This window comes from Ovis canadensis, chromosome 13 (genome assembly GCF_042477335.2).
Source record: "Ovis canadensis isolate MfBH-ARS-UI-01 breed Bighorn chromosome 13, ARS-UI_OviCan_v2, whole genome shotgun sequence".
NCBI classification, from domain to species: Eukaryota; Metazoa; Chordata; class Mammalia; order Artiodactyla; family Bovidae; genus Ovis; species Ovis canadensis.
Window position 1 is genome coordinate 79,936,915 of NC_091257.1, and position 15,640 is coordinate 79,952,554.

At 50.1% G+C, this 15,640-nt stretch overlaps 1 protein-coding gene across 1 annotated transcript in view; it reads right to left on the reverse strand.

Annotated features, from left to right (window-relative positions):
* Positions 1-6,000: 6,000 nt before the first annotated feature.
* The window catches only part of UQCC1 (ubiquinol-cytochrome c reductase complex assembly factor 1), a 93,803-nt gene continuing 84,163 nt past the window's right edge, over positions 6,001-15,640 (reverse strand). The window contains exons 8-10 of the mRNA XM_069548412.1: positions 13,266-13,343; positions 9,966-10,079; positions 6,001-6,604 (exon numbers count right to left, since the gene is read on the reverse strand). Of these exons, the coding sequence (XP_069404513.1) occupies positions 6,470-6,604; positions 9,966-10,079; positions 13,266-13,343 (327 nt within the window). The 3' untranslated portion in view covers positions 6,001-6,469. The remainder of the gene's footprint in view (positions 6,605-9,965; positions 10,080-13,265; positions 13,344-15,640) is intronic.

Below are 15,640 nucleotides of genomic sequence, written 5' to 3' on the forward strand. Positions count from 1 at the left end.
CTCAAGGGAAGTCCCTTGGAAGCCACAGAAAACTTGTGAGGGGTGGTTAACACCCGGGTGGAGTGAGGGAGTAGATGATCATGCTGCTGCTGCTAAGTCGCTTCAGTCGTGTCCAATGATCATGACTAGGGCTCATTTCACACACTAGCAAGGTGATGCTCAAAATCCTTCAAACTGGGCTTCAATAGTACATGAACCGAGAACGTCCAGATGTACAAGCTGGATTTAGAACAGGCAGAGGAATCAAATTGTCGACATCCATTTGATCATAGAAAAAGCCAGGGGGTTAAAAAAAAATCTACATATACTTCTGCTTCATTGACTACTCTAAAGCCTTTGACTGTGTGGTTCACAACTGTGGAAACTTCTTAAAGAGATGGGAATACCAGACCACCTTACCTGCCTCCTGAGAAACCTGTATTCAGGAGAAGAAGCAACAGTTAGAACCAGACATGGAACCACTGACTGACTGGTTCAAAATTGGGAAAGGAGTATGTCCAGGCTGTATATTGTCACCCTGCTTATGTAACTTCTATGCAGAGTACATCATGCGAAATGCCAGGCTGGATGACTCACAAACGGGAAACAAGACTGCCTGAAGAAACATCAACAGCCTCAGATACGTAGATGATACCACTCAAATGGCAGAAAGTAAAGAGGAACTAAAGAGCCTCTTGGTGACAGTAAAAGAGAACAGTGAAGAAGCTAGCTTAAAACTCAATCTTCAAAAAACGAAGATCATGGCATCCAGATCATGGCAAAGAGATGGGGAAAAAGTGGAAACAGTGACAGATTTTTATTTCCTTGGGCTCCAAAATCACCGTGGATGATGACTGCAGCCGTGAAATTAAAAGTGGGCAAGGCACGGTGGGATACAGTGGGAGAAGGCTGAAGTAGGCAGAACCAGAGCAGCGAGCAGAAGGCTGCTCCCAAGGGAAGAGCTCACTTTGGGACTGTCCACAGACCTGCCTGCTCCCCTCCCTTCCCCACCCCAGCCCCAAGGGCTGATTAACTCTACGTTTCCTGGGCATCAGGAGCTCCTTTCCCTCTTGGCCCTCATCACAGACATCACTTGCCCCCCATGCGTCTTCCAATCTCTGGTCTCAAGAAAGGGCTCCCTCCTCCTCTCCAAAGCCAGGCCCTTATTCTCAAGATCAGGCTTCCACTTTCAGAGGGATCTAACAATAATTCCTCACACTTGTGAGAAGTTTCCTACCCTACTCATTGCTTCACACTTGATCCGGCTCCTCCCCAGCCCCACGCACATCTTCAGTCTTTTCCTGTCCTGAAAACACCTGCCCAATCTCCCTCCATTTCTTCTCATCAAGAGCACCTCCCAATATTTCACAACTGTTGCCATAACCTGCTCCCGGAAGTCTTGACCCTGGAACAGTATAAAGCACTTAAGCTTCACCCACTTTCTCCCAGCCCCTAGGCTCTGCAACCTGCTCCATTAAGAGGCTCCTCCCTAGGGAAGCTGCCCATCCCTAACCCCCCAACTCCCCACAGCCCCATCTCAGGCTTCACCTGCCACACTGGTTCCTGCTCTTCCTACCACAGCCCCCACCCAACCTGCATCACTGTGAATGCTTTCTCCCACGCCCACCCCAGGCCCTGGTCTACCCTCATTTCATTCCTGGAAACATCCAATTTCATAAAGTGTCCCTTCTATATCCAAGACAAGGCCAAAGTCCTTGGCCCTGAGGCCTTAACCACCCCCACCCTGAGATCCAAGCCTGCCCTATGCCCTCGCCCTCCTGTGGCATCTTCTGCAGCCCAACTCCTCTGCTAACACTTGCACCAAAGCAGCGGGGTGGGGCTCGGAAGACACAGAGGCTGTTAGCTTCACTCTGATTTCTCCTCAGTAGACCTCCCTGGCCTGTCTCATAGGATAATGTAATTAGCACTTGTGAAACACACACACACACACACACACACACACACAACAAAGAGGATTCAAGTTCCCCTCTTCTGCCAGGCATTGCCATCTGCCCGCTCCCAGGAAAGCTCTGGACGGCTCTTCAGGCTCCAGTTCAGTCAGGCATGAAGTCCTGACGATTTTATTATGTGCATCTTTGGAGTTTGAACTCCTTTACATTTCTACCATTGCCCCCAGGCCCTCAAGCCTAGATGGCCGGAATCCTTGCTGACTGACTGCGCACCCTGCACACCGCTGCACATCCTCACTCCCACCAGGTCACAGTCCTGACACAGTTACCAGGCTTTGACTCGTGGTCCCACCTGGATCTCTGCAACCTTTTCTTCCCTTAACCACCAACTCGGCTGGTCCATTCAGTCTGAAAGTTCCCAGCTCTGTGCCACAGACCCTCACTTCCTGTTTTCCTTTCCACCTGCCTAAACCTTGCCCATCCTTTACGTCCCAACTCCCTTCAAGGCTTTCTGACTCTGGAGCCTGAACACTGTACTGACTTTTCCTGTTAATCCACCCACAGAAACCCAAGAAGCTGGAATACTGCTCTAGGTTTCCTTTCGCTTTTCAACGGAGCACAACTGGCTTTCCCCATGCCATGTTCCTTTTCTAGAACTAAAAGCATTGCACTTGAGTGTCAGACTGCCTGAGTCCACATGCAGGATAAACTTGGACCTCTCCAAGCTGCAGTCCTCCTCAGCAGTTAAGACGAACTTATAGGTAATACTTACCTCATAGAATTGTCAGAGGATTAAATGAGATACTAAGTGAAAATACCAAGCAGCGTCTGGCGCAGAACCGAAACAGGAAAAATACTGGCTGAAGGGTGGGCTGGGCTTTAATCACAGCTTGATGTAAGAAGAGTTGACTCACTGGAAAAGACTCTGATGCTGTGAGGGATTGGGGGCAGGAGGAGAAGGGGACGACAGAGGATGAGATGGCTGGATGGCATCACTGACTCGATGGACGTGAGTGAGTGAACTCCGGGAGTTGGTGATGGACAGGGAGGCCTGGCGTGCTGCAATTCATGAGGTCACAAAGAGTTGGACACGACTGAGCGACTGAACTGATGTAAGAAAGCAATACTTGCAATGTTTAAAATTCTAGGCAATACTGAAAGCTTAGGGGTACTATTTGCTACACTGTTCAGGGTTTCTCATTTAAAAACCCTACACTGTTCTCTGAGATTAAGGAAAACATTTGTTTCTTCTGATTAGTAAGCGTAATTCCTTTTATGTGACAGTGGGAACTATACAACCTTCGGCCGGCCTCATTTCTGCTGTTGGCTTCTAGGGAGCCCAGAGCAAGGTTTTTGTGTTTCTTTTAAAATTTATTTTTGGTTGTGCTTGGTCTTCACTGCTGCACGCAGACTTTCCCTGGTTGCAGTGAGGTGGGTTACTCATTGTTGGCGGTACCCGGGCTTCTCCCTGAGGTGGCTTCTCTTATTGCAGAACACAGGCTCAGTAGTCGTGACACACAGGCTTAAGTTGCCCACCGCATGTGGGAACTTCACGGATCAGGGATCGACCCCGTGTCTCCGGCATTGGCAGGCGGATTCTTAACCACTGGACAACCAGGAAGTCCCAGAGCAAGGTTTTATCCTCAATTGCAGGTTTCCTCACTGACCTGCGGGAGGCAGTGTTGGGTGGGAAGAGAGCGAGAGCCCCGGGGCTGAAGATGAGGGCTGGGTAGCCTTCCAGGCTTCCCTGAGCCATAGTCCCCTCTCTTGCGTAAAGGGGAGAAAGACCAGGAGGAGGACAATACCTATTTAACAGGACTGCTTGAGACAGCTGATAGGCTGCCCCCCAAGTCATGTGATAACATGATTATTTTCCCTCCTGATATTTGTATCATCTTGTAAACTTTGTTTTGCAGTTTTTACACCTGTTATCTCTTAATCTGCTGTTATCTTTTCTGGAAGTATGCAAAAGTGTTAAGTCACTCAGTCGTGTCTGACTCTTTACAACCCCATAGACTGTAGCCCGCCAGGCTCTTCTGTCCATGGAATTCTCCAAGCAAGAACACTGGAATTGGTTGCCATTCCCTTCTTCAAGGATTCTTCCCAACCCAGGGCTGGAAGTATGTAGAATACAAATAAAAGACAAAATTATTCCTAGAGAGCAATATCCCTGATGGCAAGAAACCACATCTCTCACTTGTTCTGTATAACAATTTGCAATAGAAAAGCATTTAGCTATAGAAAGAATGTTTGGCTTTCATTCTTATTTGAAGGCCAAGGGAGGCACTTCATACTGAACTGTTACAATAAGCTGTAGTACAGACTGAGAACAGTCCAGAAAGGGGCTCCTGGTTGGTGATTTAGTCAGTCATTCCTTCTTTCATTTATCGAAGATCACCCGGATGCCTACTGGGGTCCAGGCATGCTGTTAGATGCCGGAGAAACACCGGATGCCTACCGACGTCCAGGCATGCTGTTAGATGCCGGAGAAACAAAGCGGACTGATGCAAACCCCAGTGCCCACTCTTAAGGGGCTCACAGTGCAGGGTGGAAGGCGGATATGTAAAAAAACAGTTCCACTGGAGGATACTGCCTGGGGTGGACAGGAGAGGTGGCATGGGGAATATGTGGATTTCTATAGACAGAAGAGGGGAGAGGATTCCAGGTAGAGAAAACATACAGGGTTGGCCTAAGTGGTTCAGTTTGCTCAGAGAAGAAATGGGCTAGAGACTCACAAAAATAAGAAGAGCCTGGCAGCCTCCAAGATGCCCATGGCCAGGAAGCGAGGGCTTTGGAAACATCAGAGACGTGACAGATCGACCTGGCTTTTTGAAACATGGCTCTGAATTACAAGTTGCAGTGTTTAATGATTACTCATCTTGTGGATACAGGACTTGGCCCTGCAGGTGGAGACCATCTGCTGCTGGAGGTATTCACAGAGGGCCCGTGTGGGCACAGGCCAACAGGGATGTTGAGAAAGGGAGTCCAGTTGCGGACCAGGGCTGGACTAAATGACCACTAATGTTCCTTCCAAATCAGAGATTCCATGATTCTAAAGCAAGCCCGGTAGCTGAACCAGGGCTGTGGGCTGGGCTCTGTGGTTAGGGAGCTGCCCTGGGCAGCAAATGGGTTAAGGCTCAAATAACTTTTATATATAAATTAATGTGTAGAGTTGGGAGCCAAAATCTGTTCCATTAATTTTTCCATCCATTCCAGGAGCAGTTAGGTACACACAGTAAAGTTTATTTTGGTGCATGGTATACTTCACTCCATTAAAAATAAATTAATCAGCAAATTCCTGCCTGGCTCAGCTCTGGTTTATGTAAATAGTGCCCAGCTGTAATGAGTTACAAGGTGTTATTATCTAACACACACAGAGGAGGCTTCACTCTGGAGCTCTGCGTGCAACAAAAGCATCTTAAATAAACTCAGAGAAGGCCGTTTGATTTGTAATGTTTTCACAGAAGTGGGATATACCTCATCCATATAGAGTTTCTTTATATGACTCATTTTATAGCAAGTTAAATGAAGGAAGTTTGACTGGGGGGGGAGGGAGGGGCGATATAGTTCTCCACCCCCTTCTTCAATTTAAAGAAAATCCCCCAAAAGATGACCCACACTCAGGGGGAGGAGACTAGTCATCAGGGGCTCAGACCACGGGGGCTCCGCAGCACGTGCTCCAGAAGCTAGGAAGCGGGCAGAAGGCTGAGCACGGAGCGGGGCCCTGGGGTGGTGCGATGAAGCCAGGAAGTGTTCTCTTCCCCACAGTATCTCATGTAAGGGGAGCCAAGGGAGGAAAGACAGCATGACTCTACCCCAGTCCAGTGGGGGTGTGTGTGACAAAGGGAACTGTCTCGAGGCCTCAGGATGTGACAAGCCCCCTGGCCAGACAGGCCGCCTGCGTCCCCGAGGACGGGGTCAGCAGGAGACGCCTTGGCCAGAACAGTGACCTCTCTGTGAACTGGAGACAGAAGCAGCAGCAGAGACCCCACCCCACCCGAACCTCCTCTGCTCCTGTCTCTAACTGAGCTGGCACTGCTGCTCAACTCATGGCCTCCGCCACCTCAGGTGTGTTTCTAAAAGACCCGGGAATAAAGAACCATGGCAGAGAGACGTCTCTGGGTCTTTTAATGGTCAGCTCAAGCCCACGGCTCAAAGCTGGAGGACAGCGTGTGGCACCCAGCCTGATTCAGCAGCATTACTCACTGCTTCTAGGCCACGGTGGGTCCTTGAGGGGAGGCAGCTGTCCCCTATTGAACCCACCCCCTTTCCCTTCTGTAGTCAATCACACGGTTTCTGGAGGGCACTTGGGGAGCGTGTGCAGGGAGCTCCTGCTCAGGGCTTCTCTTGACGGAGAGGACACCTTAGAAGGGCTAAGGGTTCTCCCAGCACTGTACCCCACCCGATCAGACTCCTGGGCGTACTAAGAGGAAAATCAACACAAATGGGGCCAGGTATTTGACAGATGCTGTTCAAAGGTCAGTTCAGGCCACTTCCTGCAGGATCCTGAGCCAAACAGGCACCTCTCTTCTGGCAGTTCCTCAAAGCTAGCTGGCCAGCTGTTCGGAGGGACCAGCCCATCAAAGACCCTCGTCGTTATAAGTTGGGGAATGAGGCTTCAGGACGCTCTGAGGATTCTTCTCCACTAGAGGGCGCCAGCTCACCTCCCCTGTCAGAAGCAGATCCTCACCGTTCATGGAGTCCAGGTACTGTATCTGCAACCAGACGAGAAAGTCACAAGAGCAGGACAGACGTGAGATGGCATGTGAGGTGGTGGAAGAAACGAGCCTCCCAAATGAGAGGACGGGGGCGGGGGGGAGCGAGGGGCAGGAGGGGCTTCTGACCATCCCAGCTCCCAAGCCCAGGGATGAAGGGTGGTCTCTGATTGCCCAGATTATTTCATTTAAGGGGGTTTGAAGAAACAAGTCATTAAGGAACCTTTCTCAGGCCTTAGGGAATTCCCTGCTGTACTTCTGAATGGACACATGTCTGACACACAAGCACTGACTTTCTGAACTGCAGGAACTTTCCATGGAGTGTGTGCTGGAGGAGACATGTCCTTGGTGTGTTTGTGTATGTGTCTGTTAATTTAAGTTCTCTTGTCTGAGAAAGGGACACATAAATAGTGATGTGTACCCCACAGGTCTTAATAAGCACACTGCTAGTTTGTTCTTTAGTTGCTAAGCTGTGTCTGACTCTTTTGTGACCCCATGGATTGCAGCCTGCCAGGTTCCTCTGTCCATGGGATTTCCCAGGCAAGAATACTCGAGTGGGTTGCCATTTCCTCCTCCTCCAGAGGATCTTCTCGACCCAGGATTGAACCCACATCTCCTGCACTGGTAGGCAGATTCTTTACCACTGAGCCACCAGGGAAGTCAATAACTGCTAGTCACTGGAATTAAAAAAAAAAAAAGGATGCTTCTACTCTCCTCTAGTAGGCTCTGACCCCAGGGTTAGTGGGCGCCAGCTTCACCCCTCTAGGATGGCCCAGGAGGTTTATCCCTCTGAACAATGTGGAGATGGGACACTGACAGAGCACATGTGCAGCTGCAGGGAGGGGTGGTCAGGCAGTTGGCAAGAGGCAGGCGCTCTAATGAGTGGCCAGGCCTTAGGCGATAGAGGCCTCCTCTGGGAGGATTCCCAAGCTCCTGCTAGTAAGGAGAGGAGAAATGCTTTACAGGAGATAGGCAAACTCCAGGGCAAGAGCTGGATCAGGGCAGGAGTCAGCACTGGATTCAAAAGATGAGGTTCCACTGCGAGGGTGAGAAGGCAACTGGGGGGCAAGGAGAGGTGGCAGGAGTCAAGAGCCTCACCTTAGGCCTCAGATCCAACTCCCTATCCCAAGAGACCCTCCACTCCTGCTGCTTCGTATTTAGGCTTTGAAACCTCGTGCTCACCCCGTCTGTCACATATACCTCGGGCCTGGATCTCCAAATCTCCAGATATGCTCTGCTGTCCTCCAGGGCAAGAGATCAACCGACATTATTATCTTCCCTAAAACCCTGGCTCAGACGGTAAAGCATCTGTCTACAATGCGGGAGACCTGGGTTCAATACCTGGCTCGGGAAGATTCCCTGGAGAAGGAAGCGGCAACCCACTCCAGTACTCTTGCCAAGAAAATCCCATGGATGGAGGAGCTTGGTGCAGGCTACTGTCCATGGGGGTCGCAAAGAGTCGGGCACGAATGAGCCACTTCACAATCCACTCTTCTTTTCAACTACTCCATTCTGTCCTTAATGCCACCACTTTGCCCATCTCCTGGGTAGAAACTCTCAATTTAATCTCTGGTTCTTGGGTGATCTACCAGACTAACTGGCATCACGGCCAGGACCAGCCTCCTGGTCTTCCCTGATTCACTCGCTCAGACTTAGTCCCTCCTTTCTTCAGCCTTCCACAGCACTCTGTTCCTGCCTGCGCACATCGAAGACTGACTTATTCCAGGGGAGCCTTGTGCCTGACGGGCTTCCTTGTCAAATCATAAGCTGGATCCTTGAGGGCAGGACTGGGTCTTAATAATTTCTGCGCTCTCAACAGGATGGCTGGCACAATAGGTGCTCAAAAGGTTTGCTGACAGAACTGGGTCCCCAACAAAGCTCACTGCTTGCCTAAGAGCTCCCTCACTGCTCTCCTATTGCCTTCTTCTCATCAGGGCACTAGGGGACTTCTTACGGGGGGACTGGTGTGGCAGTCCCTTCCTTCAGGGCCCTCAGATAGGTCCCAGCTGTGCCCTTGTTGTGGCCCCTGGCACAAGCCCACCGCAGCCAATGGAAAAGTTGGGCTGGTCTCTCAGAAAACATAGCATTTGCTTTGCCAATTGCTCCTGTCTGAGGGCGGGTCCAGTCAACAGTGTGAGCCTCAGAGTTCTCTGTGGGTGGGGTCCTCTGGCCACACTGCCTTCTTCCCGGCTCTGGCAGATTTGAAGAACGGTCAAACAGAAGTCCTGGCTTCTGGGGTTCTCTACCCTCTGGGTCTGAAGAGCCCTAGTATGTAGTTTTTCCAGTGATCACCCAGCTGGGCCTTGCTGGCCCTGTCTTCTCCTCGGGGCCAGAGCCTGGCCTTCCGTTTCCTGGCTGTTGGAGGCTTGCAGGCCATGGACACAGGTGAATAAGGGAATGACTGTGAGGTGAGGCCCCTTCAGGTCCAGGGGCCAGGCCCACAAAGCAAAGGTGTGACTCATGGGACAGGCTGAGCTGATGAGCTGTCTGGAGCAGCTGAGCCTCTAGTGGCCGCATGAATCACCCAGCTGTGCAGCCTGACTCACTGGGCGACCCTGGAAAAGCCTACATGTGCCTCTTGCCTGCCACTCAGTTCCCTCGTCTCTAACGTATGGATTTCTCAGCAATACAGAATGAGGGGGCAGAGAGAACAGGAGTGAATTCTCCCTGGACTCAAGGGAAACTATGTAGTTAAGCAGTCCTCACTCGAGAGCTCTCTCTTAGAAGCTTTGGGATCCCTGGGCAGCCAGAGGAGTGAGGGATGAAGTGGGGGAACCCTGCTTGACGACAGGTGGCAGCACCCAGTGGGGAGAGGATCATGGGATGCTGTCTGGAGCCCAATTCTGCTAGAAGCCAGGGGTTCAAAGTGGGTACACAGGGGAGCTGCTCTGCACCCCCGGCTGTGGCTTTACAAGCGGACTGTGTGCCCAGGATCCAGCATAGCCCTGGGCACACGGCAGACAGCCGAGTGTGTGGTGAATGAACACCTGCAGGTTTATGAAAGCAGCAGGCCACTCTGCCCTTGTTCTTCTGTTCCTACTCCCCGCCCCCTGACCTGGCTCATGACTGGATCCAAAGAAGGGGCTCTTTTTTTTCTGGGGAGGGGGTCAGTGAAGTAGAAAAGGAGAACTTTATTGCTTTGCCAGGCAAAGAGAGACACGTCAGGCTTCTGCCTCGAAAACCTGTGTCTCCCAGAAGATGCTCTTTGTCCGTGCCTGCTGCTGACATGATTTGGTCAGAATTCCCTCAGACTGGAGTCTGGGAACTCAACCTCTCATGACCCTCTGAAGCCAGCACCCACAGACCTCAGGAAGGACCTGCTGTCCAGGAGACTCTGGAGGGGAGGGGAGGGGCTGCTCACCTGTTTCCTCACATACTCTACCAACAATTCAAGTTGCCGAGGGTCTTCGCATTTCTGGTTGAAGAAGGTTCTCCAGAGGGCGGCCGCCAGCCCACGGTCATCTGAAAGGATTCCCTGGAACACACAGCACAACTGGTCTTTTGGGGTGAACGGCAGAGCCAGGAGACAGAAGCTGGGGATATCGCAAACATGCGAGCAACCCTAGGATCGGCTCAGAGGAAACAGGGCAAGTGCGTGGCAGAGCTGGGAGGGGCCTGAGAGGGCATGTGGCCTCCCCCTTCATTCAATACAGAGGAAGAATGCAGGACCCAGAGGGGCCAAGCGGCTGGATAAAAAGGTGGAGGCAGAGACGGGGTCGCGTCTGATGGGCCCTCCTGGGCCACAGCTGCCTACAGCACTGCCAGGCCCAGCCAACACCCGCAAGGAGAGGTGGGAGCAGCAGCAGTTCTAGCGCCGTCCACAAGGAATGGATTCACCGTATTATGAGTGTACGCTTCCTCCTAAGAACAGAGTGTTACAGGTTTTCCTCTCCTGGTCCAAGGACACACATCTGCACAGCAACTAGGTCTTTGGGGACGGGAGCCCGGCACCTTGGCCTCCCTGTCACCCAGCTCTGGGGTGGCCCGGCCTCCTCCACAGCAGAGGAACAGGCTGTCCGGCAGGACTGCCACGGGCCACAGGGGAGTGCTCAGAACCTGTGTGTGCCTACCATCGGCTGTCCTGGCACAGCAGAGAGCACGCTGTTGGGAAGCCCAAATATCACAGAGGCCTGCATCATGGACTAGGGCCATGTTCTAGCTTGGAGCTCTGAGGAAGGAGAGGGGAGGGTCCTTCTTCCTGAGCAAGGGTGACTGAGGGACAGGCCCTGAGAAGTTGCTCTGTCCAGGTGCCAAGGCAGCATGTGGAACCAGAGGAAGTGCTGACTGGGCCTTGGAAGTCAGCTATAAGGCCAGATCTTATCCTGGCCCTGTCAGTCCCCAGCTCAGAGATGGTGGGCAATTTACTAAACCCAAGTCTCAACCTTCCCATCTGTTAAACAGAGACTAAAATCCCTGCCCTACTTATAGCATCTTTGAATTATGAGAGAGAACATAAAGGTGTTTTGTGCAGTGTGACACGAAGATTAGGCTTCGGTGTGCAGCTGTGAACAGAACTGAAGCAACAGTGGGATCTGGGGATCGGACCGCCTGAATTCAAATGGCAGCTCTGTCACTTGGCAGCTGTGTGCCCTTTGGAAAGCCACTAGCTCTTCCTGAGCCCTGGTTTCTCATAACCTGAACGACCAAAATAACACCTGTGCCACAAATTAAGAGACAATGGTCATGAAAGGCTCTATAAGTGGTAAGGACGCTACACAAAAAGCCAGGATCACTTATTCGATGTCCTGCTGTGGTCAGGCCCCAGGGGCACTGTGGTACCTGAGGTTTGGCCTTAGGTCTGCTGCCAGAAGGGCCATGTCCAGTAGGGGGTACGGGCAGTTTGAAGGAAAGACTGTTCACCTGTCTCAAATGCCCCCTTGCTAAATACCCCTACAATTCCACAGCTTAAGAGACTGTCCTGGCACAATGGCTGAGTCGGGAAAACCAACTTCTTCCGGCAGATGGGGACAGGAGCCAAGAACAAGCTCGGGCACATCACCGTTCTCCAAGCTATTTGCTAACACAACAGCCTGCCTGTGTCTGAAGTGCCCTGGGCACATGCCGGAGTGCTGCTGGCAGCAACTCATGTGTGCTACATGAGAGGGAACAGGAGTGGGAGCGAGCATTATGAGGACTTAGAAAACGAGCCCAGAGCACAGGACAGCAAAAGCCCCCGGAGCCAGGGCCTGCCGCAGACAGCCTCGGTGATGGGCGAGATGGCTGGGAAGGGGCAAGTCTATAATCAACTAGGAGGAAAAGGATGACTCAGAACTCAGATTAACAATGATAGCAACGTGACTGGTCCAGACTGTCAAGAGTTTCTTGCCACACCTGGCTCTGATGACTAGGTGGAAACTGTTACCCTGGCTGGGAAGATAAGTGCACTCAGAGGTTCTCGAGCGAAGGTGGTTGATGTGAGGTCACGGGATGGCGCTGACCAGCTCGAGTCAGGACGTGGTGGCTAGCACAGAGCAGGAGCACAATACAAGCGGCTGAATATCTCAGCGAGCCCCACTTCAGCCCTCTTCCCACCACAATGCTAGTAAGCTGAAGACAAATGGGAGACTGGTCTGAGGGAGGAAGCAGGAAAAAAATGGGTGCCTAGAAGGCAAAAATTAGTTTGCATAATAGTTTTCCCACAGTCTACTAGGATATCGACTTGTTTTCCCTCACGACACAAAGAAAGCATCCTTCCAGAAATTGAGATGCCTAGGTCTAGAGGAACTGAGAGGAAGCCAATGGCCCTGGAGGACCCTGGAAGTAGGCTAGTGGCCCAGGGGCTGGGAGGAGTGGAGAATAGAATAGTATTTATTATTTACTGGGCACAGAGTTTCTATTTGGGAAGATCAGAGAAAGTTCTGGAGACGGCTGGTGGTCATGGCTGCTCAACAACGTGAATATACTCAACGCCACTAAAATGTACACTTTAAAATGGTAAATTTTATGTAAATTTTGCAATAAAAAATGAGACAGATCTAAATGTCATTAGGTAGGACATCCAAGATACATTGCGCAGTTAAAAAAAGCAAGTTACAGAATGGTGAGCACAGTATAACTTTCATTTGCATAAAGAAAACAAATCCATAGGTGCTTGTGTATGTACAGGTAACATCTGTAAGGACACCCAATAAACTATTAACAAGGTTTTCCTCTACTATTAACAAGGGCAGGGAGCTGGGCAGGCAAGAAAGGGGGCCTTCTATTTTCTATTTCAACCATTTAGGCAGAGTTTCATGAATTTTCAAATGAGTGCGTACTGCTTTTATAACTGAAGCCCCCCAAAGTGTATGACTTGTCTGGCAGACTGTGCTGCTGATGTGGGCGTGCCTTCCTCTCTCTGGAGCATCTGGGGCTGAGATACTGACCCATCTGCCTGTGTCCCTTCATCCAGCACCCCACAGGCACTCAATAAATGCCGGCTAGTTGAATGATCTGACCATACTACGTAGTGCTTTCTTTCTCAAGTACTAGACAAACTTCTGGGCACATTCATTCTGGTTGCTGAGTCAATGAAGGTGAGGAAATAGTAAAATACGAAGTAAAACAGTAAAATAATGGCAGGCAGTGACGATGGCCCCTGAAGCTTCTTTCAGAAGTTCTCATCAACAGCCTTTGTTGGGGGAGGCCACTGTTCTGTCTGAGGCTTGGTAAACCATCTTACCTCATCATATCCTAAGATTGCGGCATAGAAATTATTTGTCATAAGCATCATGTTCTTCTTCAGGATATAGGAATTAACCTACAGAAACAAAATGGCAAAAACAAAAGTATAAAATAAAGGAAAAAAACTATAAAGTATGATTTTTGGCTCCTGACTGACACAGACAGCAGAACTGAGAAAGAAGGCTCCTAACAGGTCAAACTCCTGCCCCATCCTCCTATTTCCCTGCTCTGTTGGGATTCTCCCCAATTTGACAACTTCTTTTAGACTTTGGTCCTGAATTATACAAAGCAGTATTCAGTTTTATGAACTAAGCCCCAACTATGTGTCAGGCTCTGTGCTGGATCCTATGAACACAAAGAAAAAGAAACGGCTTCTTGATTGGAGAAGCACATTGTCTAGTAAAAACAGACCTGTATTAATAAAAAAAAAATAATCACACTGCAACATGTTACCTCAAATTCTATCCCCAAAGTGGGGAGTGATAAGTAAATTTTAGTACAAATGGTCTCTGCTTGGGGCAGGGGAGGGGGGTGGTGCTGCTGGGAAGTTCTCTAAGGAGGCGATGTTTAACTGGACCTCAGAGGAAGAGGAGTCTGACGAGAGAGCTAGGGGGTAGGAAAGAGGACATTCGAGACACAGGGAATAAGCTGTACAAGGTGCAGGGGCAGGAAAGAAAATGAGGAAGGGTGAACGGGCAGGAACAGAAAGGAGTCTGCTGCAGCGAAAGCACAAGCAAAGTGGCCAGAGGTGGGAAGAGGAGAAAGAGAGGCCGGGCTGTGCGTGAGATGCCGAGGAGAAAGGCGAGCCCCTGAGGCTGTGAAGAGTGGGGGAGAACAGGATGGGCTGAACTAGTGAGACTGTTCATGTGAACGGCCAATGTCAGTGAGACTGTGGAGCCTCAGGTAGAACTCCTCTCAGAGAACAGCCAGGTGAGCCTGCGGAACCCAGAGTGCAGTTCCCGAAACCTCTTCTAGAGGATGACACTTTGACTCCGGGAATCTGACCTCCAGGAATATGCTTAAAGAAAGGGGTCCATGTTTCACTCCTCTCTGGCATCCCAGCAGAAAACCTGGTGTCAAACGTAATACACAGAAAGGACTCGTTGACTATTTAAATTCACAAGTTTAAGAAACAACCCAGTCATTTGGAACTTTATATGGAGAATAAAATTTGTGCTTAACAACCATGACTGTTGCCCACCATCATCTTCTCCATTTACTGAGCACCTGTGATGGGCCATGTGCTCTATGGACATCATCTCTTCTGCCACTGGAGCCCAGAGAGGTGGATATGCTACCATCATGCTTTTATAGACACAGAAAACTGACACTCAGATAGGTGAGGTGATGAGCTCTAGGTCCCACAGCAAAGTAGTGATGAAGTATCCAGGTCAGTCTGAATCCCAAGTCCATGTGCCTGACATTCCAGCAGGTTCCTGCCTCCGGGAAGATGATTTTACTTTGGGTCATAAATCAAATACTGAATGATTTCATCCTGTGGTTTATCACTGGTCTCTGAAGAAGGACAGAAAGGAGTACTGAAAGGATCTGGATTTAGTCAGAAAACCTGGGTTCAAGTCATAATTCTGCTGTATACCTAGGATGTGATCTTGGGCAAGTCAAGTAACCTTATCTAAGTCTATGTCCTTGTCTTTGAAATGCCCTACACAGAGGACTGGTTTGTACAGCAAATGAATTAGCATGTACTTCATTCATCTGTTCACTCATTCATTTATTCCACGATGTATGCTGAAAGCCTTGGTAAGCTGCAAAGTGCTCTGCAAATGCAAGGAATTATGAGTAATACCTTCTGGTTTGTTTATATAAAACTAAAACCAGCTCCAATACTTTATAGTCATGGACAATTTTCAAAAAGAGAGAGAGAGAATTGTGAGACTCAAGACTGGAAAATGTGAGACTGGATGCAGACAGTGGTGCAATCCATGACCTTTCCCACCCCACCTTCACCCCAGGCCAAAACAGCCATCCGTCTTTTGTGTTCCCAGAGCTCTCTGTCCACACTTCTCCTGGGGACACAACACCTGTCCCACTAGTTTTCGAGCAGCTCAAAGGCCATGAGGAACTCCATCTGATGAATCTTAACACCCCAACACCTAGGCTAGTGCCTGGCCAGAGCAGGGTTTAGGGCTGGCATGCTGAGGACTGAATCCTCACAAGGGTTGAGTGCCACACAGAGCGTGTTCTATCCAGTCACATCCTTCTGTCTGCTTCCGTTTATTGCTCCTTCCCGTTTATTGCTTCTGTTTATTGTACCTTTCGTGTTTCAGAAATTTCAGAACTGCCGAACTTCTTACTGTGCCATCTTCCAGTATGGGCTAAGGTAGCGTTGAGAAACAGGCCAGAATCGAGTTA